The following is a 27,054-nucleotide window of genomic DNA, read 5'->3' on the forward strand; positions in this document are numbered from 1 at the left end:
TGGAAGATTCAGTTAGTTGTATAATCTCTTTATCACAGGCAATCGATTATGACAAAGACAAACTTCTACAAATTTCGTGTAATTTACAAAAAACGGTTTAAGTTACAAAATCTGAACTTTCTCGTCTTGAAGCATAGCAGCGAACATCACAGGGTCTGGTTCCACCTCCTGTCAATCAATATCTCTTCTTTGGCATTGGCTTAAGTACTAAAACTGAGTACGATTTTCTGTGAGAGTGAGAGATTGATTATATATCCCAGGAAGCAAAAGCAAATTATGCTGGTCACTAGAAGATTAGGATTTAGTAGAGACGTTAAATAGATGGCCTTCAACGTCTGGGACGAAACCTTTATCTACCATTTCTAGTTTAACTATCTCATAGGTTGTTCTGTTCGGGACTAGACCTTTCTCCAACATCTCATTCAAAAGAATGTTTGCATCCTCCAACTTTCCCTTTTGGGAATATCCTTGTAGAAGCACATTATATGATGCTACATTCATCCGCAACCGCCTTTCTTTCTCCATCTCTGTCCTCATGTTTGTTGCTGCCTTTAGATTGCCTTCCCTACAGTAGCCTTTCATCAAAATGTTATATGTCAGATGTCTCGGTTTCAGATCCATCTTTGACATTTCTTTCAAAAGCATCGCCGCTTTTCTTGATTCACCTTTGCTGCAATAACTCTCCATCAGTATGTGATATGTTACTAGATCAGGAAGTCCTTTACTAGTCAACTGATCGAAAAGCTTCTTAGCTGCTTCAACGTTACCGTCTCTACATTGACCAGCAATCAAGCAATTATAAGTTCCAATGTCTGGTACAATCCCTTCTCGTTCCATCTCTTCTTTCAGTGCAAAGCCATCAACGGTTTTCCCTAACTTACAATACGCATCGATCAGCATGTTATATGTTCTAGCAGTGAGAACAAATCCTTGGCCTTTTACCGACTCTAACATATCAAGAGCTTCCTTCAGCATATCGTTCTTGCAAAACCCGTTTATAAGAGAGTTGTAAGTAATTAAGTTAGGCTGCACACCTGCGCTGACCATCTTATCGTGCATACCAAGAGCCTCGCTGATCTTACCTCCACTGCACAAACCATTTATGAGTGAATTATAAGTGATCACATTCGGTACCACATCTTGATCCAGCATCTCTTTGAGCACCTTCATACTCCCCGGAAGGTTGTCATCTTTCCAAAACCCATCAATCAGTATATTGAATGTAGTCAAGTTTGGGGACACCTTATTCTCCACCATTTCTTTCAAAACCGCATCTGCTTTGTACATTTTCCCAATTCCACCAAGCTTGCAGTACCCATCGATGAGAGTGTTGTAACTGACTACGTTTGGAGAACAGCCATACACTTTCATGTCCTCCATAACATCTCTAGCTTTATTCATTTTCCCAGTTTTGCACAAGGCGTTGATCACGACATTAAAAGTGAACAGATTTGGTTGAATCTTCCTCCTAATCATCTCCTTGTATACATACTCAACATCGGCAGAACGATTCTGCTTCAGCAACGCAATCATCAAAGGCTTACAAGACAAAGCCGATAACTTATACCCATAGAAACCTGAACGCTTAAACGCCTCCAATGCTAACTCGAATCTAGAATTGTTCGCATACGCCAATACCAACATATCAGCTATAATCGAACTGACGCAAACATTGTCACACATTGAAATAGCATGAAGAATAGAGTGAACCGGATGATCAGAACCATCATCCTTCGCAAACCCATCAAGGAAAGATCGGATCTTTGAGTACCTTTTCGCAATAGCAAGAGAATGCAAGAGCTTAAATGTGAGCTCTAGCGAAACAGAGATGTTACGGTTCTTCACTGACCAGGTATAGTACCTGAGACACAAATCTGGATCAAGCTCAGAACTAATCAGCTGTCGAAAGAGCTCGTTAGGGTTTATGTCTTTCACATGAACTCCAAGCTTTGACCAGTGCTGCTTCTCTATGAGATCAGCGATGACTACTACGTCACAGCTAGGTGGGCAAGGGCTCTCGGCGATCGTAATTGAAGAAGAACAGAGTCTACTTAAACCAGATAAATTTCGTATGAAATTCGAAATGTTTCTACTAACGGCTAAGGATTTGGGGAACATTGATTCGAGGTAGGAGACGAAGACAGACTTTGGATTTTTAAAATTTTAGGGTTTATGAATTTTGCACCCATTCTCATCTCTGTTTCGTGTCAGTACTTTTTTTAACCTCAAATTTTACTTTACCTTTTACAAAAGTGTGAGATAAATTTTCAGATTTTTTTCTTTGCAAAATTTTACGAAACTACCACTGAAATGGTAAGAGAAACAACAAATTTTATAAATGGACCCCAAATTAAGTTATTTTAGAAGTCGGCCCGTGCGCTAAGATTACAACTAATGGGCCGCACGAATCGGCCCATCTAACTGTAAGGAAAAAGAATTTATAAGTTTTAGGTTCTTGGTTTACAAGGCATTACAACAAAATTTCTTCTCCATCACTCTTCTTTCGTCGCCACTTGTTTCTGGCGAAGTGCTCTCCAACCAATATCACGCCTAAAGAAACCTCCAGGCCAGTTGATCTGTTGAACCGCTGAATAAGCTTTATCACGCGCCTCTTCCAAGTCTTTACCCTTCCCTGTGACTCCAAGAACACGTCCCCCAGTGGCTACAACATTCCCCTCTCTATCAAGATCCGTTCCTGCATGGAAAACCTTCACTCCAGGAGCAACCGTTTCAGCTTCTTTAAGGTTTCTGATGATTGATCCTTTCTCATAAGCACCTGGATAACCATTGCTTGCCATTACAACCACCATTGCTGAATCTTTTGACCAATCAAGCGACACGCCGCTTAGCTCGCCTTTACAAGCCGCTAGCAAAACTTTGGCTAGGTCAGACTCTAGACGCATCATCAATACCTGTGTTTAACAAGAAGCTGCATTGTTCAAAACAATAATCAAACCAAAGACTAAACGTATTTTTTTTTCAGAAAAGTTGCGTGTTCTCACCTGACATTCTGGATCTCCAAACCGAACATTGAACTCAATCAGCTTAGGTAAACCGGATTTCTTCTCGATCATGAGACCTGCAAACAGAACGCCGACAAACTTACATCCTTCTTCTGCCATTCCTTTAACAGTGGGATGAATTATAGACTCCATCACAAAATCCTGAAGCTCCCTGGTCAAGACCGGTGCAGGAGAATACGCTCCCATGCCGCCCGTGTTAGGACCGGTATCTCCATCTCCAACCCGCTTGTGGTCCTGAGCTGATTCTAGAGGAATGGCGTTTTCTCCATCCACAAGTGCGAAAAAAGAGGCTTCTTCTCCCTCGAGAAACTCTTCCACGACCACCTGACATCCTGCAGAACCAAACACACCTTTGACCAGCATCGAGTCAACAGCTTCAAAAGCCTCGTCTAGTTCCATGGCAACAGTGACTCCTTTTCCAGCTGCTAATCCATCTGCTTTAATCACAATCGGTGCCCCTTGTTCTTGAATGTATTCTTTTGCAGCAGATGCATCAGAAAATGTTTTGTACTGCATTTGAATTTGATTCAATAATACTGTATTAACCACATCAAATTGTAATCCTTAGGATAATAAGATTAAAGCTACGAATCTGCAACTTTTATTCCACCCATTTACCGAGCCGTCAATCACTTGCCCATTACATAGTACACCCAAAACAACCTGCTGAGACATTTCTTATACAATCTAGCCTTCACTAACCGCTCTCTAACCAACTCACAACAGCTCTAACCTGCTACATTAAGTACTAGGCTAGATTACAGCAGATCTATAGCTAGTAGTTGAACCGCTACACGGCTTCAAAGCTTATATCTTTACACAGCAACGTTATGGATCCTAACACATATCAGGGGAAGAACTTGGTAATCATCAGGAATAATGAAAAAGAGCAGAGCAACACAAACCTTTACACAAACTTGATTAAGTAAAACTGTCTTAAGCATCAAATTGGAATCCTTAGGATAAGATCAAAGCTATGAATCTGCTACTTCCAGTTTACCAAGCCCTAAACCAAATGCCCCCAAACAATCTGCTGAGACATTCTTATAAACTAAGCCCTCACTACCAACTTACAACAGCTCTATTAAGAATTATGGTAGATTACAGCAAGCCTATAGCTAGCTAATAGTTGAACCGCTACACGGTTTCAAAGCTTATATCTTTACACAGCGACGTTATGACACACATCAAGGAAAGAAATTGGTAATCATCAGGAATAAATGACAAAGAGCAGAGCAACACAAACCTTAGCAGTAGGGATATTGTACTTGTGGCAAAGATTCTTCATAAAGTTCTTGGAACCTTCCAAAGCCGCAGCTTGAGAAGAAGGGCCAAAGGTGAGGATACCAGCCTTAACTAAGTCATTAGCGAGACCCGCAACAAGAGGCACTTCAGGTCCAACAACCACTAACCCAACATTCCATTTTTGACAAAAAGAAATCACAGCTGAACTGTCTGATATGTCAAGTTCAGGTATGCAAGTAGCATCACCGGAACTGGAGATACCAGCATTTCCAGGTGCGCATAACACAGATTCACAAGAAGGAGATCGTTTTAAGGCGTGGCAAAGGGCGTGTTCTCTGCCTCCTCCACCGATTACAAGAACATTAACTCTCTCTTCTGCAGAAATTGAAACACAATTACAACAAATCCATTGGTTAAAACTTATAATCACTGGCGTTAAGTTACCCATAGCCTAATAATATGAATCTATCTCAAAACAATGTAACATTGGCGTTCAAATTCAATTATTCAACAACTTGATACAGTATCTACCATTGGTTATCCACCACTGAATGACACCAAACTAAAGAGAGTAAAAGGGTATCGCTAGATTTTTACCAGAGCCGCCGGAAACAATCGAAATAGACGGCTGAGATTGCTCTGAGACGCAGCGGAGTAAATACTGGCGTCTGTGGAGTCGGGTGGAAGAGCTAAGGACGTGATTGGTGGCAGAGAATTTGAGAGGAGCAATAAAAGGAAGAGACTTGGAGGTAGCGGCGAATCTGAGGGAGAGAAGAAAGGGTTTAGTTGGGTTGCTGTTGTTGCTGGAGAAGAGATTGATAGAAGAAGATGAAAGATGGAAACTAGATGTACACAACGACATGTCCGAAGTGGATTTGCGATAGAGAGGCTGACAAAGTTGCGGACTTGAGAGAGTTTTGGACTCGGACCAGCGTCGTCGTCGTCGTCAAGGGTTTAACACTAAACTGTTTCCTTCCTTTTGTTTTTGGGTTCACTTTTTTCTTACAATTAAAGAACAATTCAGAGAAATAATACCAAATTAACTGTCTCATTCACAGTAATCATGATTAAATTTTGTTGTCTTATTTATTATTTGTAGTCGCCACTCAATTACAAAATCGGATTTACAAAAGTTTAATCCTGCAAAATCACCCAATAAATAGGTAAGTATGACGTTGTCCTTTCTATGTTTTTTCCTTCAAACAACTTTATAATCTTTAGACATCAAACATTCTCTCCTTGCCTCTCACCCACATTAACATGCTTTTAAACGAATCCATTTTGTGATATATAAAGGGGTTATATGGTGGCTGTGAAACAAACAAGTGGTTTATAACCAGCAAAACCTCAAGTACTGTATGTATTCATGCATCCTCATCATCTCCATATAACCAAACCAAAAAGAAGAAAAAATAACTCGCCAAAAACAAAAGCCAAGAGGGCGAAAATTCCCTCTGGCTGCTCCAAATATTGATATCAAGAGAGCTTATACAGATGCCTAAACCGATAGGCGTATTACTAATTCAAAGCCATGAAGAGGTTCTGCTTACGGGCATGCTCTGGGACAAGTCTGTTCACGATTTCAGGAGGGATGCCAGATAGCTCTGCAACACACACAAAAACATCACTCCATGATTTAAGAGTTCATCACTATGCAAAGAGCATCTACCAACATAAATGGGGTTTTACGGTTTATCCTTATTAGCAATCATGAGCAAACCACAATGTCAACAACTTAATAGAGCATATATATGTTAGATCTCTTAACAGGTCCTACAAGAAAGCTAAGGTACCTTGCGGTTTAAAGTTGAAAAGTGGAGGAAGTGGTCGGCCATTGGGAAGACGAGTGTTTGGGTCCCTTAGTTCATCAAATAACGGATGAATACAAGCTTCCAACTACAATTAATGGTTTCGAGGCCTTAGATGCTGATATGGAACAATTGAAAAGCAAATTACACAATGAAGGGAAAAGTGAGAATTTTACTTACAGCTGTGCATCTCAAATTAGGGGAATATTGGAAGAACCTACAAAGAAGATCAACTGCTTCTGGTGGCAAACGTTTTTGGAACACCTGAACACAAATAGAATATTTTCATGCAGTAATAAGGATTCAGAGAGAAGCGACGCTTAATGAGCTAATAATCAATGAAGCCAATTAAATCTATTTTTACAATGGGCATATAAAAAAATCCCAGATAGTTTAGTGCAAAGCGCAAACCACCAAGTTGTAGAATGTCAGAGATCAAAATCCTTAAAAGCATTTTCTGGGGAACTCTAACCAAACATTAGAAGGCATACCTTGTGCCATGGATGAGGCTTGATCTGGGGAAACTTAAATTCTGTATAGTTTGGATTCATGCACTTGATTTCTTCCCTTGTTGGTGTACCTAAAACCTGCAAAGACATAAAAGCACATACAATAAGAAAAGCAAGGTTTTCTCAAAATCAAACTGAGCAGTCCAAAGTTTATTGCTTTTTTTATACTTAATACAAAATTCTCAACAATTGACGTAACAAACTGTGACTCAAAAGCCTGGTAGCCATTCAGATACAAATTTGAAACTCTGCCCCATAGTCTGATACGTAAAGATAGATGAGTAACCCCGTAAACCAAAGTTTTAAAAGCACTTATCAGGCACCGCCATGCCCAAGAATTGGATTGCTTCATATTTTAAGATAAACTTTAAGAATTAACAAAAGGTTACCTTAATGATTTCAACAAGCTGATCGACTCCGCTCTCACCAGGAAACAGAGGCTGTATGACAAGTTAGCAAGGGCACAAAAAAAGTAACACAAGGAAGAAACTGACTGAATAGCGCAAAAACAAATAGCTAAAAAAAATGTGCTTTAACCTGTCCAAGAAGAAGTTCGGCCATCACACAACCAGTGGACCATATATCGATTGCAGTTGTATATTCACTGGCACCAAAAATGAGTTCTGGAGCACGATAATATCTTGAACAGATGTAAGAAACATTGGGTTCTCCTTTTACCTACGGAGTACGAGAACGTGTCATACTCCCAAAATGAATTCGTTTAAAATTGAGTCAACAAACCTTACCAACACTTTTGCACTCCCAAAATCACAGATTTTTAGCTGATGTGTGTGTGGGTTCACCTGCACAACAATATTTGTATAGTCAGGTATAAATGCAGTTAAACTTTAACCGGAAAAAAATTATTTTGATAAACAGTTTACTTAGATGCAGATAAGTTGAGCACAGAAATGTCACTTTAGACCAAAACCAGCTCAAAACTACAACTATTTTCTCAAAGTTAGTTTCCAGAATCATGTTTCAACCTCAAAAATAAATACGTAATAGCATAAAACAAAGGTCATCTGTTATATATTTCTTTCGAAACAGGGAGACACAAATGGAACTTACTAGCAGGTTTTGAGGCTTAATATCACGGTGACAAAGACCAAAGGAATTATGAATGTAAGCAAGTGCCCTGCAAATCTGTAACCACAAACAGAAACTTGTCAAAATAACTCAGCAAATATCAGTTAGTTATATGAAATGGTCTCATGCTGTTAATTGATATAAATTGGTTTTTGAAGTCATATTTTATAGTGTGGAAGGGAAGAATATGTCATAGAAGGAAACTATAATGATAGAAAAGCTTTGGATCATTTCTTAGAAACCCAGGTGTAGAAGCAACGTGTCAAAACACGAAAATATAGATAGTAGGACTAAAGAAAGCTACTTCCTTGCACAGAGCGGACCTCCAAACTTCATGCTCAAAATAAATTGCCCAATAGTCTCTTTACCAAGGGTATAGGATACAGCAACTCAATGGGGATGATGCAAACTAGTCTGAATATATATCACATGAACAACCAAGAATGAGTTTACACCCACCTAGCAATTCAAGGAAAAATTCCCACCCAACTATTCTAGGAAGAGCTATAAGAATACATAGATTACAAAATCTATTGATACTAATATCTTCGGTGAAACAAAACGAGCCTCATATTTTAAGTGGGTGCTTATGATGCTTGGTGAAACGAAAATCTAAAATTTCAAATCCAGAAAATAGTTACCTGATAGGTATAGAGTTTAACGTATATCAGTGGCATCAGTTGATTCGTCCTACTGTAACTTCTTGCAACACGATTGACAGTCTCAGGCACAAATTCAAGGACAAGGTTCAAATAAACCTCTTCATTGTCTGTTCTTGAGAAGAAGCTATGCTTTAAAGCAACGACATTGGGATGGTCTAGCATCTGCATTATTTGTAGCTCCCTGTTCTTGTACCGCTTGTCTTGAAGAACCTTCTTGATGGCAACAACCTCCCCAGTCTCCCTACATTTAGCCTACCAGAAGGAAACATAAATGTGCCGGGAATGGAGCCAAATGAATAGAAAGAACATCATGGATGTTAAATTAACTTACTTGGAAAACCATGCCAAAGGAACCAGTACCAACAACATGTTCTGATATATAACTGACTGTCTGCCAATCAAAAAAAAAAAAGGAACAAAAAAAACAATATAAGAACCAGTTGGATAACTACGTTACTAACTAACACATACAAAATTATATGTAACCATCCAACCTGTCTTGATTGACCATTTCGACCACGGACTGTGGTTCTAATCACCTGACCAGGTTCAGCACCAGCCCCATCAATAATATCTGGTTCACTATCCTGCAACGTAACAAAAACCTCAATCTGTGTACACTACTCCATAACAGATACAAGAAAGTCAAGCTAAAACAGTTGAATAAGCAAGCATGAAAGGCAAAGCAAATAAGCAATGCAAGACTTACTCTCTCATCATCAGTCTCTACCTTGTCCCTTATCCTCGTCTCAGCCAAATCTCTAGTCAACCAATCAACTGAACTAGAAGAGCTCTTTAAACCTTTGGCAGATCTCGAACTGCCTACTCCATTGCCCAGTCCAGAAGATGCCATGATATTATATTCTGAAGATAACACGAACTAGTATTTGATAGCGTCACAACCCATGGTGAATTGGTGTCCCATCCCATCAAAGAACCGATCTTCCTAGTAGAATTTGCAAGGTGACTTGCATTAGATAAAAGGTGTACTATATCTCAAGGATCATGAACTGATACAAACAAAATACAAACTTGGTCAGTTTTAACAAGAGAGTTTAAACTTCTGTATAATAAACACTGATGAACTCTGAGCCAACACAATTGAGGCCGATCAGATCTACTGCCGACTAGAATTGATATGGAAATCGAAAAGGTTTGAAAACTCAATTTGTGTGTAAATAAAAGCAGCTCAGAAAAAAATCAGCAAAACAGTTTCTACTGCTACAACCCAGAAGAACCCTAGTTCAACAACTCCAAAAAAAAAGCACATTGAGAGAATAAAGAGCGAAACTTTTCAAAAGATTCGCAGCGATAAGAATTTAGGTAGTGTAAGAGCAGAGAAGAAAAAAAAAAAAAAGATGATCACCTTGAGCTGTCGTGAGGAAGAACTGAAACAAAAGTCAAGCATTTGACGATTGTCTTCTCCTTCTTCTTAAATTGAAGAGCTTCACATATACTAACAGTTTTTTTGCTCGGCGATTGCTCGGATTGAAAAAAAAAAAAGGCTAAACCTTTAGATTATTTCTTGCTTCTGCGTCAATTTTGGTTTTCACAACTTCTTCTTCTTAACACCCTTTGTTTTGTCGATTTCTACCGTTTTGAATCAAACGAGAGAATATGAGACGACAGCTCATCATTATAAAATAAGCATGATATTATATCACTACTATATATCTTTTCTTCTTTTTCTACCAGATTTTTTTTTAAAAAATTAGGAATTTAAAATCATTAAAAAAAATTAGATTTGGTATTATCCTTTTCTCTTTTTTTTTTTCTTTCCCGTTTGCCACACAGAAAAGATTGATAAGATACTGATACAGTATATATTAATACAAATTACTATAAAACTGTAAAAGTTGATAAGTTCAATGTTAAGTAGACCTTTGTTCAAAATTTCATACTTACAAGTTCCTTTTTTTAATCTCATGGTCTGATGGTCCCCAAATATCATAACATTGGAACTCAATTTTCAAACCTCAGCCTACCCAATCTTTTTTAACCGGATATTCAAACTTTTGGTCTACAAACTTATTTCAAACTATATACATAGTGGAAAACCTACAAAAAGATTTTTTTTTTTTTTTTTTTTTAGCTAATTACTATACATTTACTTCAATATTCAACATGTATTTTTGTATGTTTTTGTCAACACATTCCCAGCCCTCCACTCCAAAATGATGATAGCATCCATATATATTATAATATGTGCTCTTTGATTATTGATATAAGATTAAACAACACTTATGTAGTTTATGTTCTTGTAATTTTATAGTGGATTAAAATACTGTTGTAGGGAGAAATATATTTTCAAAAAAATAAAAGCCACTTTCGTATTTGCTGGTTATTATATAGTAAAAGTCGCTTTTACCTGTCGACTGTTAGGTAAGGCTGAACGCTACACTACTCTTTCTTTTATTTGTGTGTGGCCGATGATAGTTCTGTCTCGGGTTTGATTGGTGATTAAAACTTAACGGTGCAAGGTAAGGTTGTGTTCGTTTCTTTGTCCTTTGTTTTATCATATAATAAGTCTTCTACAAAACATTTGCATAAATTTTAGATAAATACGAATGTGCATTAACAATAATTATTGCTTTTTTTGGTTAGCTCTCTTGAAAATACGTTAGGCATGCACATTGGCATTGCTTTGGTTACCACCCTCTGGTCTCCGCGTGATATCTTATTGACTAATTAAAATACTACTTTTTCATATGTATTAAACCAAAAAGGGGGTAATGCAATAAAGTCGTGAGTAGGTCCAAAGTGTACTGCTCATTAGCCTACACAAACAATAGGGAGTGGTGGTCTTTATAAACCTAAAAGGGCTAAAGTTGCTTTCTTTTTGCTTGATAAAGTAAAGATAGATAGATTACCACTTAACAAATGATTTTAGTGTTGACCAAAGAGCAACAAAACAATGATTTACAATAGGTGTAGTTGGAAGCTAAATGTGTTTGGAATATGGGCTTGTCTGGCCCGATCTTCGGTAGTACGGTGTGTAATTATAATAAGGAGATTCGAGGCTGTTAAATGATGGTGCCACAAGCCTAGAATATATGTTTGCTCTGCATATTTTCGCACTAATCACACTTTTTTTAATAACATTTATGTCAAATTAAATCATGTTTGGTTGGTTTGTTATTACAATTATGCAATTTACCATTCAAATTCTTTGTATAAATTCTTAACAGTTAAAAATTTCTTCATAATTCTTATGGCTAAGCTGTAGATGATTCTAGCTCGAGTTTTAATGTGATTTTCAGACACACATCTTCATCTTATCTAATAAGTACATACTAGCGATGATACGAATGTAAAAAAAAAAAAAAGTACATAAAAAGTATAATAATAATACACATTATACACGTGGTTCACTTCTTCTGCGTTCTGCCAAACGCTTTTTACAAAACGCCAACGCGAAACAAACGTTTTGTAATCTTACTGGCTAAAATCTCACAAGAATTGGGAACAAACAAATCTCGAAGCAGTTAGTCTTCCTTATTTCTAGGCCACAAACTTATCTCCACGACGACTCTCTCCTTCTCTTAACCAACAAAAAAAATAAATGTCAATGCCATCTTTCTCCTTTGTCCCTCTCACTTTCTTCTTCCTTCTTCTCGTTTCTTCATCTTCATCGTCATCTTCCGATGACATCTCCGAGTTGTTCGACGGCTGGTGCCAGAGACATGGCAAAACTTACGGTTCAGAAGAAGAGAGGCAACACAGGGTTCAAATCTTTAAAGATAACCACGACTTCGTTACCAAACACAATCTCATCGCTAACGCTACTTACTCTCTCTCTCTCAATGCCTTCGCGGATCTGACTCACAGCGAGTTCAAGACCTCTCGCTTTGGACTCTCTGTTTCTGCGCCGTCGTTGGTAATGGCTAGAAGTAGTAAGGGGAAGAGTCTGGGTAGTACTGTAAAGGTTCCAGATTCCGTTGATTGGAGGAAGAACGGAGCTGTTACTAATGTCAAAGATCAAGGAAGCTGCGGTATTTTTTATTCTATCTTTTCAAATTGTGTTTCTTTTTTTTCATCGAGTTTCAGATTTGATTAGAGTTTTGTAGTTCAGCGACTTAGGGGTTGATTAGAGATCAAGACTTTAGAATCGGAACCTTAAGATTGAATTTAGATCTCGGAGAAATTCTCAAACTTTAGAATCTTTGAGGATGCAGGTTTCACATCTTCTGTGCTTATTTAATATGTTATAGAGGAAGACCAATCATGCCATAGTTTGTCACAGTAATCTAATTTTGCATCTCTTTCACGCTTTTTGGACTCTTTTTTTTTTTGGAGTATTAACTTTTCTTTCCTTTTTCATGTCTAATTATGGTTGAGAGTATTATACTGATTGAACTTTTTAGGAAAGTCTAGAAGCAATTATCATGTGTCTTCTACTCTTCTTATATGAAAGTTACTGTTTGATTCAATGGACAAATGTTGGAATTTTGGTCAGAAATAGTAATGTGTTCTCTCAGATGCATCCACCATGTTGATTATTTGAGTGGATGATGATGATGTTCTACTACATTTATAGGGGCGTGTTGGTCATTCTCTGCTACTGGAGCTATGGAGGGAATCAACAAGATTGTTACAGGAGATCTCATCAGCCTCTCCGAGCAGGAACTCATTGATTGTGACAAGTCCTATAATGATGGCTGCAATGGTGGTCTCATGGATTATGCTTTCCAATTTGTCATAAAAAACAAGGGAATAGACACAGAGAAAGACTATCCTTATCAACAACGCGATGGCACCTGTAAGAAGGATAAGGTATCGCTTTACTTTCTCCTTGTTTAATTTCTATCCCCTGTTTGTTTCCTTGATCTTTGACATCCACTAACGTACATAAGTCACTATTGTTCTGCAGTTGAAACAGCGGGTTGTGACAATTGATAGCTATGCTGGCGTAAAAACAAATGATGAGAAAGCGTTAAAGGAGGCTGTAGCGGTTCAGCCAGTTAGTGTCGGCATCTGTGGAAGCGAGAGAGCGTTTCAGTTATATTCTAGTGTAAGTTACAAGATTAGAGATACACACCTACTCTATTCTCTGAATGTTCAACGTTTCCTTGTTTGAAACTTTACCTTTTGGTGCAGGGAATATTTTCTGGACCGTGTTCGACATCATTGGATCACGCTGTGCTCATAGTAGGATATGGTTCAGAGAATGGTGTTGATTATTGGATTTTGAAGAACTCATGGGGAAAAAGTTGGGGAATGGATGGGTTTATGCACATGCAGCGTAACACCGGAAATTCACAAGGGGTGTGCGGAATCAATATGCTTGCTTCATATCCCATCAAGACACATCCAAACCCGCCTCCACCGTCCCCTCCCGGCCCCACAAAATGCAACCTTTTCACCTCTTGTTCAGCTGCAGAGACTTGTTGCTGTGCAAAAAACCTGTTTGGATTATGTTTCTCATGGAAATGCTGCGAGATAGAATCCGCTGTGTGTTGCAAGGATGGTCGTCACTGTTGTCCACATGATTACCCGGTTTGTGATACAACCAGAAGTCTCTGCCTTAAGGTATTTTAGCTGTGGATATGTGTGCATACTGATCACAATGCTCTACTTCTATGTTTTGTTGACTGATGGAGCTTATTCCTTGCTTACAGAAAACTGGGAATTTCACGGCAATCAAGCCCTTCTGGAAGAATGATTCTACAAATAAACTTGGTAGATTCGAGAAATGGGTTATGTGAGAGAAGTTTTATGCATTTGCTACAGACATTTTACGCATATGTGAATTCGATTACATGTATCTGCGAGGGGATTAGTTGTAGCTGTTGTTGAGATATATAATATATCATCACGGATGTACTTTTAGACTTTTAGTCGCTCATTTGGATGTATACAACTTCTGAATCAATAAAGGGATACTTGCAGGACAAACACAGTATTAGTATCTGCAAGACACAACAAGGAATAACATTATCATCTATACATATTGTAGAATAAAGCAGAGACTAAGCTTCGCTGTTGTTGTTCTCTCTTTTCTTCAGTTCTGCGGTCTCCTTCCTCTTTGTTTTGTACAGGGAGTAGAAGTAAGAAGCTAGAGCCAAAACTGCTCCTAGCAGAGCACCTCTTCTCTGCCAGCCAAAGTCATCGTCCTTGAAATCAAAAGCCAACACAATAAGCAGAGCTACAACTGGTGAAGCACACATATGAACAACATCAGCCAATAAACCGGAGACTAAAAGCACCAGACCTAACAGCCCGACCGCCCAAACCTGCCAAGAGAGAGCCAACCCGATCAAACTCAGAATGTAGTAAGTTTTCCCTCTCTTAAACCTCTCGCTGTCGCCTTTTAACTCCTTAAACTCACCACTCGCAAACAGACCGACAGTGCAAATGAGTGTGGCGATGAAAGAAACACAGATTTGCATCTCCAAGACCATCCGAAACACCTTCTTGTTACCATACCTCTTTGTCTTCACCAAAACTTTGTCGAACCCGAGCTGCATGAGGCACAGAGACAAGGAGAAAGCAAGAGTCGGGAATATGAGTATCAACCATGCCTTGATACCGTAAGCATCAGATTCATCTTCATCAGGGGTTCCGGCAAACGCAGGGCTGCCAAAAAAGTCTGCGGCAAGAGTGAGGATTATGGATATGATGATCCATCTGTTAAACTTGAGACGGTTTATGAAAGCTGAGAAGAGGGAGGTGAGTATCAATTGAGTTGAAACCAGAATCCCCCATCCTACGTATAATTTCGCAAGAGCATACAACTTGCTATAAACAGAGACAAGGACACCGAGAGAAACATAGAGCGAGAGAACTCGAAACCAGCCATTGCTGGTTTGACTGGAGACTGTTTCCAGGTTTGGTTTTGGTGAAGGAAATATGAAGAAGAGTGGAATCAGGATGGGAAACGCAGCGTTCTGGATCAAAGCTTGTGTCCATGTTCCTTTGTATTGTCGGTCTTGATCACTGTCTGATCGATTATCCTGGACGTAGTAGAAGTTCAACAGAAGCATGACAAGAGAGTCTCCGACAAAGATCAAGAAACCGCAGAAGAAAACAGAGATCCACCATTTGCGTTGATTGAGCTCCAGGGATCGAGGATTCTCGCAGAAGCCTGGTTCTGGACCTTGAAACTCCTCCATGGTCTCTCTGCTTCTTCTGCTTCGTCTTCTTGGAGATTTTACGAAATACGCAGAGATATAAATCTTGTTAACCTTCCTAGAGGGTGGGACTCATTCCCATGATTGGTTTAACGTGCAAACACACATTTCAATCTGGAAAGATAAAGAAGAGAGAAGGTTCCTGGTCACGAAAAGGTCATGCATTTGACTCAACGTTGCTTGAATAGGTCTCATCGCATTTTTCTAATGAATAAAATGATCTGTAAGATTGGTTATTATATTATTATCAAAGAGCATATTGGCGGCAAAGGAACTCGTTCCAACTGTAAAGCTCCCCAAATCGCAATACCGATGTAAACCGACTTAAACCGGAATTGAACCAAAACATTACAAAAATCTTGGAGATCAAAAGACTAAACCAAAAGACGTGTGACGGGTCAACACGTGGCGTGAAGGAAGCAGCAAGCCGTGTGACCCACCCGACGCAGTGGAACAGTGGCTTTGATAAATCGGGCAAAAAAAACTTCCTCGTGAAGGAAATAAGAAAAGCTTTGAGAGATGGCGACGAAGAAGACTGTTTGGATCACACTGTTGTGTCTATTTGTTGTTTCACAGGCGGATCAGGGTTTCGATGTTCGTCATCACCTCTCCACCGTCACCAGGTTCTTCTTTCTCAATCCTTCTTTTATTGCGTGCTTCCCGAGGAAGTTTGAATCAAAGAACAACACTTTATATCTTCTGGGTCTAAATTTGTTTGACCTAATTGGTCAATATTGCTGTCGGTTTGCCTGACTACATTGACAACGTTTTTGTCAGAAATTTGTGTAGTTGAGTTCTAATTTGTTTTTGTGGGGAATTTGAAATTGGTGTGCAGATACTCAGTTTCGAAAGATGTTACCCAGAATTTGATTCAAGGATCCAATGTCCCCAGTGAGTGTACACCTATCCACCTTAACCTTGTGGTAAGCTTACTTTACTAGAGGATTCATTATTTTTGTTATGGAAACCCCAAAAGTGAGGTAGAATGAAGACTGAAATTGGTGGTCTTTTAACATTGTTAGGCTAGGCATGGAACTCGTTCTCCGACCAAGAAACGGTTGCGGGAACTGGAGAATTTGGCCGGTAGGTTAAAGGAACTGGTAAGAGATGCAGAAGCTAGAAAATTGCCTTTAGACAAAATTCCTGGATGGTTAGGACAATGGAAATCTCCTTGGGAAGGAAAAGTGAAAGGCGGGGAGCTTATCAGGCAAGGGGAGGACGAGTTGTACCAACTGGGAATCCGAGTTAGGGAACGGTTTCCTAGTTTGTTTGAAGATGATTACCATCCTGATGTCTATACAATAAGAGCTACGCAGGTTGGTTGCCCTTTTATGTGAACACCGGAGTTTGGTTGCAAATATTGGTGGCCTGAGGACATTCCTGACTTGTTTAAATCTCTTGGTAGATTCCTCGGGCATCTGCAAGTGCTGTAGCATTTGGAATGGGGTTGTTCAGGGAAAAAGGAAATCTGGGACCAGGCCGTAATAGAGCATTCGCTGTCACAAGTGAAAACCGTGCTAGTGATACAAAGCTGAGATTTTTTGAATGTTGTCAAAACTACAAGGTACAGTCATGATTGAATCAATCTAAGTTTTTTTTTTATTGTATGGTTCATCCTCAATATACTTATTCTGAGTTATTTCTTTTCTTTACATGTCTTTGATTGCAGAGCTATAGAAAAGCTAAGGAACCTGCTGTGGATAAGCTCAAGGAACCTGTTTTGAATAAGATTACAGCTTCAGTTGCAAAGAGATATGGTCTAAGTTTCACTAAAGAGGACGTTTCTTCTCTCTGGTTTCTTTGCAAGCAGGTGCTTCATTCTTCAATCTCGTTTTAAATTTTCTGAAGGTTTATGCACTTCTTTCCTGGAGGCTAGGACACCTATGTTACGTCATGAATCAATTATAACACTAATGTTGTTCTATAAATTTCAGGAAGCATCATTGCTTAATGTAACTAATCAAAGTTGTGAGCTTTTCTCGCCATCAGAGGTACGTTCAAGTTGCCAATTCATTCTCTTTGTCTTTGGATCTTTTTACATGTGCTTTAGATATATTTTTGGGCTCATGGATTTTATGCTGTAACACTAGTTATCTGTAACCAATCATCTGTAGGTTGCTTTGCTGGAATGGACAGATGACTTGGAAGTGTTTCTCCTCAAAGGTTATGGCAATTCCTTGAACTACAAAATGGGAGTTCCATTGCTAGAAGATGTTTTGAATTCAATGGAAGAAGCTATCAAGGCCCGGGAAGGTAATCTCAAACTTGAAACCAAGAATATATGAACGATTTGCCTGCCAATTTAGTCATTAGATCTAAGTATTTGTCCTATTTTATTACCCTGCAGAAAAGCTGCCGCCTGGAAGTTACGAAAAAGCAAGGCTTAGGTTTGCACATGCCGAAACAATAGTTCCCTTTTCTTGTCTTCTTGGGCTTTTCCTTCATGGATCTGGTTAGTCTATCACATCAGATATTCCTACGCTTGTGCTTGTTGTGAAACATGTAATTCTACTCATTGCTTCTTCTTCTTATACAATGTTTGAAATGTTTCACAGAGTTTGAGAAAATACAGAAGGAACAACCATTGGAACTCCCTCCACAACCTCCTAAAACCAGAGATTTTAGAGGCAGCACCATGGCTCCGTTTGGTGGGAACAACATTCTTGTCCTCTACAGTTGTCCCGCAGATTCCTCTCCCAAATACTTCGTTCAGGTTCTGCACAACGAGCATCCTATTGCACTTCCAGTAAGTTTCATCTATCTAATAAACCCAAACTCAGTTTCAGCTCTATTGTAGTGGGCAGTGGCCAAACAGAAATGTAGACATAACTTCCACAATTTTGAGAATTGGATTAATTCACTTTCCGTTTATCTTCTTCTATTTCCTAATGTCTCCATACAAATTTCAGGGTTGTGATGGAAAAGATTTCTGTTCTCTTGAAGATTTCAAGGTATTTTGCATCTTTCCGTCTGAAGTTTTCCTACAAATATATACATTTTTTTTTGTACAGGCATGAATCTCTATTGTCCTTTTGTTTACAGGCCAAAGTTGTAACCCCTCATCTAAAGCATGCTTTTGACAACCTCTGCAATGCTAATCGAGATGACCCGAAACAGAAGCCTGCATCAAGTAAGTTATCAATACTGTTCGGTTGGCTGTTTGGATCGAGCCAGGATACCGAGCTCTAGTTACTTCACAGCTCTTATTGCTGCCTGAGTACAGTTTGAACCTGAAACCACATAGAGCAATGTTGTCTGTTTTTTGTCGCCTTGCCACAGTTTTTAGTTAGTTCTATCCGGAACCCGAAATGTTTCAATTTTGATCTTTGAATCTATTTCCATACTTGCTTGGGAGAAACTAAAAGCTTTAAATTACATATGTAGTACATCATTCCGGGTAAGGAGTTACAGTCTTTACTCTATGTTTGGTTCCAATCCCTCTTGGCCTAAGACTGGAGTATAACTTTTGATATAAATTACCACTCGAGAAAAGAATCTGTATTTCTCTATGTTTATTATATTAATCACCAACTTTATAAGGGAAAACTGAAAACAACTCTATGATCTAGTAAGATAATTGATGGAATCAGGACATTCTAGACGAATATAATCATACATGAGTCCTTGAAAAGGGCTCGTGGCGAGGGGTTGAGTTAAATATATGGTGTTGTTTCCCAGGCGAAGAGAAGAATCAGGCACATTCACATTGTACAACCAATATAGTCCATGAATACCATGTCTTGCAATTGTATTATCCCTTCCTATTTGCTCGGTCGTGAACAATGGAGGATTTGCAGAAGGATCGTTGACCCGAACCTGCAAAAAAATTACCAAAGAAATAAATGAATTTTTTAACTTTCATAGAGAAAAAAAAAAAGAGTGTCAATGCAACTTCAGATTTGCACCTGCAGTTCTGCTACATTTGATGTAGCTAGAGCAATTCGCAATTTGAAGTTTCCGGTTAAGTTTTTCATTTTATCGTCCAATTGAAACCTGATCTGCCATGTTGTACCTTTATATCCTCCATTTGCTTGCTTCCTACAAATCCAATGTTTTTATACTTCTAACAAAGTTTCGTAGTGTTTTGAATTTTAAAAGAGTAACAAACTAACCTGGTAACTTGCATGAAGAACCATTTCTTAGAATGATCATCCACATCAGCATTGTAGACCATATCTTCGTCGGGGTACAGTTCTGAATACCGTTCCCACAATCCGTATTGTCGGTATTTATCAGAACGGTTTGAGTATAGTTTGTTTACAAAGGTTGGATTAGGGTCAGGAATGTAGAACTCTGCAGCGGTTCGGTCTGGCACACCGATTTCCCATATAGTTGAACCGTCTCTAGGAGGTTCATACACCAAGTCCCCTAGGTTAGTCTTTGAGCCTGTTTCCAGTGTTACACTCTTTGTCAGAATGATGTACATATATACAAAACAGTCGTTGTGGTAATACAAGTATTCGAACCTGGAGAAATATCAAAAACGGTGTCGTTGTGGTAATCACCGATGAATCCAGGAGCAAAGGCATAGAGATTATAACGACCACTTCTCACATTATTGATAGAAAAATATCCGTTTACGTCTGCTTTTGACCAGAACTGATAACCCTGTTAATGTAATTAAAACAAAAACTTATCACTAATCGAATTAATGTTAATTAACAAGAAGGAGAATGAGTATATGAATAGAGTTAAAATTACTTTGTATTCTCTTTGCCATGAGCCAACATCTCCTGGTGCAGCCAATCCCACGTAGGAACCATTTGCAGGTATATCCTCACTACTTATGAATCTGTTAGGAAAAAAAACTATCACTTAGGAATCTGTTACGTCATAAACGAGGTAGTTTCAAGGGATAAATGAAGCAACTAGTGTACCTGTCTCTTACGAGTAATCTACCGCTAACAGATCCTCTTTGGTCAGATGCAGGAAAATCATCTGAAGCTGTGAAGCTATAAGGCCACTTCTCTTCTTCAATCTTTGTCTGAAACAACAAGCAAACCTATTGTTCAGCTCTTTTGTTCTTACATATGCACATGAATATGTGTGTGGTAGATGTATGACTGACCTGGTTCTTGGCTTCATGCCAGAGCAAGGGAGGATCAACTCCTTTAGGAAAAGAGTTGAGATAAATAAAGACTGGTCCAAATACTTTCTTCCATGCTTCACCTTGTTTAAAATTCATGATTAAATCTGCTCCAACATAGTGAGTGCTGTGAAATATCTGTTCCATTTCACACACATAACCTATCATTCATCTTCCATCCAAATTATGAATCGATTTATGTTGAAACCAATTGCTCACCGCGAGGTTGGTTGGACCGACATGGGAGCCTAGGAATTGCTTGAGAGGTCCAGCAGATCGGAACTCGTTGCTTGGAGTGATTTGCCAGAAACCGACTGAATCATTTGTGCTTATCCATCCATGTACTTTTATGTCTTTACTCTCCATTGAGTACTCATACTTGTCATCAACCTATAAGACAAAAAGACTTTAATCCTCTGTTTCCTCTGTTTTTTAATTCCTCTGTTTCCTATGTTTTCAAGCTGGGAATATTTTCTAATAATAATTTGAATTTATACCTCTCCTTTGAACTCAGGCTCGATAGGGTCGAGAAGTTGAACCGCCTCGGGATAAGCAAGAGGCTGACCTCGAGGCGGGATTCGATCATCTGGCAAAGGCATGTACCTCTGCCTGTCATCTGAAATCGCCATGTAATGAAACTTGTCCTTGTTTAGCTTAATTGCTAATCGGATATTATCGAGTTCAACAGCGGGCCATCCTTGTAACCGCTCGAAGATGGCATAAGTGTAGAACCCCGACGAGTTTCGCAACATTACAAACCTGAATATCAACTCAAATCCCATCAATATAGATAGATTCCAAGTTAGATATATACAGATGTTGACATTGTGACTAGTTAGTTACCTCTTGTCTATATTCACTGGAACAGCCGTGGTTGAAGATGAATTCCATGTCCTTGAAAACGATAGCTCTATCAGTTCATCGTTCTGCGTCTTCACTTCCATCTTTGTTGCTTCAATCCTGCAGTAAAGTAATCCAACTAAGTGTCATTTCACATTTGCGCAATAATAATTGGTATGATTAAAATGTAACACAATCATTTACCGGTCTAATGTGCCTTTGGTCTTTTTGGTTTTTTTTCCAGGAAAGTTCCACACTAAGTCCCAGTAACTGAAGAAATCAGATCAATTAGAGTTTATACACTCGCATCAGAGCAGCTAGATACATATACATATATAGAGTTACCCTCTATCATCTTCTTTGCTGTCATACGCTAGCACATTTTCGATACCGTTATACTGGATCCCAGTGACAAATCCCTCAGGATTTGACAAAGTTAATTGAAAAATTCCATTGTCCATTACCACCTGCAATCATCGTCATAGTTTAGGGTTTTCGGAAAAGATCCATGTGACTTGTACATCAAGAAAGCCACAAATATAGAGCGTAACGGCTTTGTTATTTATTAAAGATGTGTCTTTAATGAAAAGGTAATTAAGAATCTTGAGTAGTTAAAAAAAAAAAAAACGTATAGAGACGACGTACATGTCGATCTTGGTAATGTAACTGCAAGACTTGTGTTGATTCTGGCTCAGGGCTTTGATTTTGGGAGATAACAATTTCAAACAAAGACATAAACATGATCAAAGGAATAACCCATCCTCTCTGTTTCAATAAGTGTCTCCGGTAATCTATTTTTTTTCACCAAACATGCATACCATCACTTTTTGTTAGGAATTAGGTTTCTTATCAAGTAAAACACAAAGGTTAAATATTTATAAATAATCTAACTAAAAGAAATTGTAATGATGTTTTCTTCTGTGATGCGTACCTTTGGTCGTCACGAGCTTGAACACATGTGAAGAGAACAGAAACATGATTAAATCAGCGTATTTGTCTTGGAGCTTTCTCGAAATCTGTCCACAAACGTAATAAGACAAACGAAGTTGTACAGACGAGGCAAGTAAGTAAGAAAGAAAGAAAGAAGAGTCGTTGTTAATATATTTTGACACAATAAAATCATTATATAGGTTTTCTTCTAATAAAGAATCCATTACTCACACAAAAACTTTGAAGTGGGGACAAATGATAAGAGACAAAAAGTAAAACATACGAACATGTGAACTAATAAAACAGAAACATAGAAAGAAAAAAGAGAGAGAAGTAAGTTTAGTGGTCTAGGCAACATCAAAAGTTTTCTTCTGCTATAAACAAAGAATTCTTTTTTTCATATTACTGTATATGACCCAGGCTTTATTGGCGTATTGTAAAATTCATTAAAATAAGAATAGAAAATGAACATATTATTCCATCAAGAAATATTACGATTTATTCCAATCCCATGTAGAGGCATGAACCAAAACTCGTTAAAAATGATTCAGACTCAAAAAGTATGATGTTGAACATGGTATGCATACTTATTAATGCAATAGTTGTATCACGTGCTACGATTCGTACAAAGCAACCACTCCCAATAATAATACATCTTTGTCTTTTCTTTTCTTTTCCCCAACAAATACTTAGCCTACTCGGAAGATTTCTAAGGAAAATGTGCCTAACCACCGTAACATCCGATTTACCTGAAAGTGGTTCGGTTGTTGACAGTGACACCACTTCATAATTAATTGTATTCGATCTGTAGTTTTTGTTGTAGATGTATAAATATGCAAAAATGCACACGAACAAGATAGGGAATATAACGAATGCTGATGCTTGAAGCAAAAGTTGTATGCGGCTGCTTGGGTGGTTGATTGGAGTAAGGGAAAACACAAACATTCATATAAAAACATATACATATCGAAGAAATATATAAAGACTTTTTTAACAGGTTGTTCACCAAATGCTTACCCAAATAATTTCCAACGAACACTATTCACGGGTTTAATTTTTCACATTATTTAGCAGAAAAAGTCTTTTTCGATGAAATTAATCAAACAGATGAGGAAACTACATCCCTATATTCTTCATATGTCTTTTATGAATACCAAGAACGAACCATAATGTGACTAACCTTTCAAGAGTTGATCTGGAGTCTGAAATTTTGACAATACAGCCAGAAAAAAAATATTGTTTTCAAAAACACAACATTGAGATGATTCTTAATAGAAGAGAAACGAATTTTATAATTTGGTTGCAAAACAGTCAACTACTGTAATAATAAAGTTTAGCAGATATTTATTTAGGATCTCATTTCAACCCTCGAGATAATCTTCCATTTAAAAAGATTTATTAACTTGTCAAAGGAAAAAGACTTGATCAAAAGGATAGATTGAGCACCGTTCTAAGAAATTATTAAAACTGGAAAGTCAAGATTCATGTGTCTTAATTATATATTTTGTGATGTTAATTACCATCAGATATTTTGTATGTATCTGATTTCTCCTAACCTTTTCCCTTTCTATAAGATTATTTGCAAAATTGAATAACAGAGTCAAAATCCTTTTTTTGAGTAATCAAAAAAGTACTAAAAGAAAAATATTTCATACCATTTATGTCACTATAATTCATTTCTAAGATAAATTATATATTAAAAGACTTTACCTAGCCTAAAGAATTTAATGTTATCATTATTTACTGGTTTATTTTAGAACCTTCTTTTTTCACTTGTATCTGTGAAATATATTATTTTTCATCCATATTGCCTTTATTGATTGAATTAGGGCTTGATTGAACCCGAGTATCCAGGAAAAAGCAGATTATTTTATGGAAGAACAGGAGATCAGCATATACTAGAGCATTAGCATTATGCAGTATAAGCATTAAGGTGCATAAACTGTATGCTTTGATTAATATAACACATTTAGTTGATTGATATAGCAGTGAAGTATTAGATATTATATTTATATTTAATATATGATATTAATTAAAAAAAATATAATTTAAATGTGTTTTATTAATAAAATATAATTATCACTCATTGCTATATAATTTTTAAAATATATATTTTAGATTAAATAAATTTTATAAATTGTTATATATATAAATGTGTAATTTAATAATTTTTAATTATATATATTTATAATGTTACACATTAATTACAAATAATTAATATATATTATAATTGTTTATAAGTTTATATCTATATTTACATTTTTAATTTCAATAACTTTTTAAAATATATATAATATAACACACTAAACTAAAATAAAACAAAAATATATATTATAAATGTTATATCCACATTAATATTTTAATGTATTAAATAAATTATTATATTATTTTCAATAATAACATTAAGTAGTTTCTCATATATATTATCTTATAACAAATAAATTTATCTTCTATAAAATCATAATTTTCTATTTTTACAAAATAAATTAATTATTTAAAATTAATTTAATATATATTAATATTTTAGAGTTTAATGTTTGAGAAATACTTCAAATGAGAGCATATAGGAAGAGACCATATGAAAGCATCTGTAACTTCTAAATGCTCTCTTATATGTTTTCTTAATAAATGTTGATGGGATGATAAAATAAAAAAAGCTTCTTTATATGCTCTTCCAATCAAGACCTTAGCCAACTAACAAACATTTTAAATCAAATTTGGTTATACTTTCTGAAAGAGTGATGGGAAGCAAGGAAAATTAATTAAAGGGTAGAATCGAAATTAAATAAACCACTTGATGAGATCGAACGGTTGAAAAGAAAGTAGTCGTCTGCATGCACAAAATCTCAATCATTCAATTAAAACAACAAATATATCTGCAGCGCATGCAAGAGCTAAACCCTAATCTTCTTTGATTTTTTCTTCTTCTTCTTCTTCTCTCGATCACCGTTGAAACAATGAGCAGAAAATTCAGAGGTAAGATTTGAATCTCTTGCTCGAAATTGTTTGCGTTTATCAGGATAAGATTTCATCTGTCATGCTAAACTAGCTAACCGATCGATCGAATCGATTTTTTTTTTTCGTTTTTTTCTTCAGTTTCGTAATTGAATATTTGCTTAAACCTCGCAGATGGTGAAGTACGCGACTTCTGGGATTTGAAGGATTTCCCAGTCCCTAAGGGTCGCAAGATTCGTGACATTATTGATTCTGTTCTTATGAGACGGGGTTATATAGGTGAGGTCTCAATCACGGCTTATGGTGAGAAGGATCCTGAAGACAATCCTCTGGAGAATGGAATCACCTTCGTACACAGAAGTAAGTTTTTCCTTTTTACTCAGAACATATGCTTATATTGTATTAAGATTTTGTATGTGTGTATGTGTCTCTACCATCAGGGGATAAATATTGGAGGCTTAATAAGATATTAGTAGATTTTGCTTTGGCCGCAGCGGACAATCATGAGCCCCATCTTGTACAATTAACTTTGATGGTAGTCGCAGAAAACATCAAGAAAGATACCGAGTTCTTCCATCTTCTACGAAACGTGAATTCTATAAGGTTCAATGTCTTATTAGTAGTCCCTGATGTGTGCCACCCAGAAGAAGTGCCACTTCCTTTTGTTAGCTTAGCTTGGCGTTGGACAGACCTACTACAGGGAGGAGATCCTATGCCTGAAACCGAATTACTCGCCCTATTAGATCGAGGGAAACAAGAGTTTATCTGGTGATTATGAACATGATAGGTACGTACGCTGATGATATGGTGATGCTGGGCTCCATCTAAAGTAATGTCGTTATATCAATATGATCGATACTTTCGATTTTAAAAGGCTCTGGTGGTTTTGTGTACGAAATTTCATGTTATCATTCTTGTCTTAAACCATGATTTGTTTTGAGTTCAAGTGATATTTTGTACGGTTTTAATTACGTACGTTTGCTCTGTTCGGATCCTTGATTGTTGTTTTCATAATATGATGATTAGTTGAAGAAACTGTAACACTTTTCTTTGCAAATCAGTTCATGCTCACCAAAAACTTGGGAGTTTGATCCCGTCTGTAAATAATACATGGTGTTTAGATAGACTAACCTAGCTGGTTTAATTAACTGAAGAAAATATAACACTTTTCTTTGCGAATCGAAATTCATGCTCACCAAAAACTTGGAGTTTGCGGTTTTGATCTAGTGTGTGATGATAATAGATGGGTGTTAAGATAGACTGACCAACCAAGCTGGTCTAATTAGAGTTTCTATTTTTGTTGTGATATGGCTTAATTTCAGATGGTTAGTCTAGTTTGTTGTATAGTGAGGTTATATTTGTATTATTTCAAACAAATTAAACTTAATTATAACCAATGCTGGACCACACTGTTTTGAATTTATCAATTAATTAGTAAAAAATATATGAGAAATAGAATAATTAAGTATAGTTTAGATGAGAAGGGAAATTATTAAGCCTGTGACCTCAACGTAAATAACAGAGAAGAAGAAGATAGTAGATTGTTTTGTTGATCTTTTTCGATCGATTGCTTTTACAAGACCAGAGAAACTAAAATACATCAGGACAATGGCAAAAAAGGGTACTTGAACGAGCTTCTGATCTTCTTTTCCACTTTTGAGGTCCAATAAGACCCAAAAGGTTATGTGTTGCCACTGGAAATAAACAAACTAGCCTCAGCCGCTAAGGGGTAGAATCGTAATCTAGCAAAACACTTGATGATAACAAGATCCGAATC

The 27,054-nt window shown here is 37.3% G+C and overlaps 7 protein-coding genes and 1 pseudogene across 10 annotated transcripts; 3 read left to right on the forward strand and 5 right to left on the reverse strand.

Moving 5' to 3' along the window:
* Window positions 1-12: 12 nt before the first annotated feature.
* LOC104739582 (pentatricopeptide repeat-containing protein At1g09820) lies at window positions 13-2,208 on the reverse strand. Its single transcript, XM_010459988.3, has one exon. The coding sequence runs from the start codon at window positions 2,116-2,118 to the stop codon at window positions 295-297; it is 1,824 nt and encodes a 607-aa protein (XP_010458290.1). The 5' UTR covers window positions 2,119-2,208; the 3' UTR covers window positions 13-294.
* Window positions 2,209-2,311: 103 nt separating this feature from the next.
* Window positions 2,312-5,327, reverse strand: LOC104739583 (phosphoribosylamine--glycine ligase, chloroplastic). The gene is made up of 4 exons (XM_010459989.2): window positions 4,866-5,327; window positions 4,270-4,643; window positions 3,003-3,533; window positions 2,312-2,912 (listed from the first exon to the last, which is right to left on the reverse strand). The coding sequence occupies exons 1-4, from the start codon at window positions 5,128-5,130 to the stop codon at window positions 2,493-2,495; spliced, it is 1,590 nt and encodes a 529-aa protein (XP_010458291.1). The 5' UTR covers window positions 5,131-5,327; the 3' UTR covers window positions 2,312-2,492.
* A 205-nt stretch (window positions 5,328-5,532) lies between these two features.
* LOC104739584 (shaggy-related protein kinase kappa) lies at window positions 5,533-10,179 on the reverse strand. 2 transcript variants are annotated; one of them, XM_010459990.3, is made up of 13 exons: window positions 9,703-10,179; window positions 9,046-9,346; window positions 8,831-8,923; window positions 8,668-8,727; window positions 8,316-8,588; window positions 7,657-7,731; window positions 7,332-7,388; window positions 7,123-7,263; window positions 6,975-7,025; window positions 6,568-6,663; window positions 6,257-6,340; window positions 6,062-6,164; window positions 5,533-5,872 (listed from the first exon to the last, which is right to left on the reverse strand). In XM_010459990.3, exons 2-13 carry the CDS (start codon window positions 9,187-9,189, stop codon window positions 5,787-5,789), a joined length of 1,263 nt encoding a protein of 420 aa, XP_010458292.1. In that variant the 5' UTR covers window positions 9,190-9,346; window positions 9,703-10,179; the 3' UTR covers window positions 5,533-5,786. The 2 variants fall into 2 exon arrangements, with proteins under 2 accessions (XP_010458292.1, XP_010458293.1); XM_010459991.3 differs by having other exon boundaries at window positions 9,046-9,282; window positions 9,703-9,978.
* Window positions 10,180-11,632: 1,453 nt separating this feature from the next.
* Window positions 11,633-14,231, forward strand: LOC104739586 (low-temperature-induced cysteine proteinase). The gene is made up of 5 exons (XM_010459992.3): window positions 11,633-12,328; window positions 12,874-13,109; window positions 13,207-13,347; window positions 13,434-13,865; window positions 13,955-14,231. The coding sequence occupies exons 1-5, from the start codon at window positions 11,899-11,901 to the stop codon at window positions 14,039-14,041; spliced, it is 1,326 nt and encodes a 441-aa protein (XP_010458294.2). The 5' UTR covers window positions 11,633-11,898; the 3' UTR covers window positions 14,042-14,231.
* LOC104739587 (putative purine permease 16 pseudogene) lies at window positions 14,117-15,588 on the reverse strand (annotated as a pseudogene). The gene has a single exon (XR_015580002.1). The product of XR_015580002.1 is annotated as a putative purine permease 16 pseudogene (transcript).
* Window positions 15,589-15,847: 259 nt separating this feature from the next.
* On the forward strand, window positions 15,848-18,888 carry LOC104739589 (uncharacterized). The gene is made up of 11 exons (XM_010459998.3): window positions 15,848-16,089; window positions 16,302-16,389; window positions 16,489-16,782; window positions 16,872-17,030; window positions 17,136-17,276; window positions 17,401-17,457; window positions 17,581-17,719; window positions 17,814-17,918; window positions 18,022-18,212; window positions 18,376-18,417; window positions 18,509-18,888. Exons 1-11 carry the CDS (start codon window positions 15,986-15,988, stop codon window positions 18,653-18,655), a joined length of 1,467 nt encoding a protein of 488 aa, XP_010458300.2. The 5' UTR covers window positions 15,848-15,985; the 3' UTR covers window positions 18,656-18,888.
* A 71-nt stretch (window positions 18,889-18,959) lies between these two features.
* LOC104739588 (uncharacterized) lies at window positions 18,960-23,695 on the reverse strand. 2 transcript variants are annotated; one of them, XM_010459995.3, is made up of 15 exons: window positions 23,503-23,695; window positions 22,324-22,408; window positions 22,038-22,183; window positions 21,738-21,859; window positions 21,597-21,662; window positions 21,396-21,512; window positions 21,050-21,311; window positions 20,772-20,942; window positions 20,535-20,690; window positions 20,344-20,450; window positions 20,168-20,258; window positions 19,933-20,074; window positions 19,579-19,852; window positions 19,372-19,504; window positions 18,960-19,282 (listed from the first exon to the last, which is right to left on the reverse strand). In XM_010459995.3, the coding sequence occupies exons 2-15, from the start codon at window positions 22,367-22,369 to the stop codon at window positions 19,025-19,027; spliced, it is 2,091 nt and encodes a 696-aa protein (XP_010458297.2). In that variant the 5' UTR covers window positions 22,370-22,408; window positions 23,503-23,695; the 3' UTR covers window positions 18,960-19,024. The 2 variants fall into 2 exon arrangements, with proteins under 2 accessions (XP_010458297.2, XP_010458296.2); XM_010459994.2 differs by lacking the exon at window positions 23,503-23,695 and adding an exon at window positions 23,072-23,254.
* A 1,166-nt stretch (window positions 23,696-24,861) lies between these two features.
* Window positions 24,862-26,271, forward strand: LOC104739590 (uncharacterized). Its single transcript, XM_010460000.2, has 3 exons — window positions 24,862-25,298; window positions 25,452-25,637; window positions 25,718-26,271. Exons 1-3 carry the CDS (start codon window positions 25,280-25,282, stop codon window positions 26,047-26,049), a joined length of 537 nt encoding a protein of 178 aa, XP_010458302.1. The 5' UTR covers window positions 24,862-25,279; the 3' UTR covers window positions 26,050-26,271.
* The last annotated feature ends 783 nt before the right edge of the window (window positions 26,272-27,054 follow it).

This window comes from Camelina sativa, chromosome 14, assembly GCF_030686135.1.
Source record: "Camelina sativa cultivar CO46 ecotype springtype chromosome 14, ASM3068613v1".
Classification (NCBI taxonomy): Eukaryota; Viridiplantae; Streptophyta; class Magnoliopsida; order Brassicales; family Brassicaceae; genus Camelina; species Camelina sativa.

What these genes read in the sequence shown, in the direction of transcription:
- LOC104739590 (XM_010460000.2), top strand. An exon ending in AATCACCTTCGTACACAGAA is followed by an intron (nt 25,638 to 25,717) that starts GTAAGTTTTTCC and finishes CTCTACCATCAG; the next exon opens with GGGATAAATATTGGAGGCTT.
- LOC104739589 (XM_010459998.3), top strand. Translation starts at nt 15,986, where the DNA reads ATGGCGACGAAGAAGACTGTTTGGATCACACTGTTGTGTCTATTTGTT. An exon ending in AGCTTTTCTCGCCATCAGAG is followed by an intron (nt 17,458 to 17,580) that starts GTACGTTCAAGT and finishes AATCATCTGTAG; the next exon opens with GTTGCTTTGCTGGAATGGAC. An exon ending in AGCATCCTATTGCACTTCCA is followed by an intron (nt 18,213 to 18,375) that starts GTAAGTTTCATC and finishes TACAAATTTCAG; the next exon opens with GGTTGTGATGGAAAAGATTT.
- LOC104739586 (XM_010459992.3), top strand. Translation starts at nt 11,899, where the DNA reads ATGTCAATGCCATCTTTCTCCTTTGTCCCTCTCACTTTCTTCTTCCTT. An exon ending in GCACCTGTAAGAAGGATAAG is followed by an intron (nt 13,110 to 13,206) that starts GTATCGCTTTAC and finishes ATTGTTCTGCAG; the next exon opens with TTGAAACAGCGGGTTGTGAC. An exon ending in CGTTTCAGTTATATTCTAGT is followed by an intron (nt 13,348 to 13,433) that starts GTAAGTTACAAG and finishes CTTTTGGTGCAG; the next exon opens with GGAATATTTTCTGGACCGTG.
- LOC104739582 (XM_010459988.3), bottom strand. Translation starts at nt 2,118, where the DNA reads ATGTTCCCCAAATCCTTAGCCGTTAGTAGAAACATTTCGAATTTCATA.
- LOC104739583 (XM_010459989.2), bottom strand. Translation starts at nt 5,130, where the DNA reads ATGTCGTTGTGTACATCTAGTTTCCATCTTTCATCTTCTTCTATCAAT. An exon ending in ACAATATCCCTACTGCTAAG is followed by an intron (nt 3,534 to 4,269) that starts GTTTGTGTTGCT and finishes ATTCAAATGCAG; the next exon opens with TACAAAACATTTTCTGATGC. An exon ending in TTGGAGATCCAGAATGTCAG is followed by an intron (nt 2,913 to 3,002) that starts GTGAGAACACGC and finishes TGTTAAACACAG; the next exon opens with GTATTGATGATGCGTCTAGA.
- LOC104739588 (XM_010459994.2), bottom strand. Translation starts at nt 23,110, where the DNA reads ATGAAGTGGTGTCACTGTCAACAACCGAACCACTTTCAG. An exon ending in AGCCTGAGTTCAAAGGAGAG is followed by an intron (nt 20,943 to 21,049) that starts GTATAAATTCAA and finishes TTTGTCTTATAG; the next exon opens with GTTGATGACAAGTATGAGTA. An exon ending in CGTTTTTGATATTTCTCCAG is followed by an intron (nt 19,853 to 19,932) that starts GTTCGAATACTT and finishes CACTGGAAACAG; the next exon opens with GCTCAAAGACTAACCTAGGG.
- LOC104739584 (XM_010459990.3), bottom strand. Translation starts at nt 9,189, where the DNA reads ATGGCATCTTCTGGACTGGGCAATGGAGTAGGCAGTTCGAGATCTGCC. An exon ending in CCTTTGGCATGGTTTTCCAA is followed by an intron (nt 8,589 to 8,667) that starts GTAAGTTAATTT and finishes TCCTTCTGGTAG; the next exon opens with GCTAAATGTAGGGAGACTGG. An exon ending in TTAAGCCTCAAAACCTGCTA is followed by an intron (nt 7,389 to 7,656) that starts GTAAGTTCCATT and finishes ATTGTTGTGCAG; the next exon opens with GTGAACCCACACACACATCA.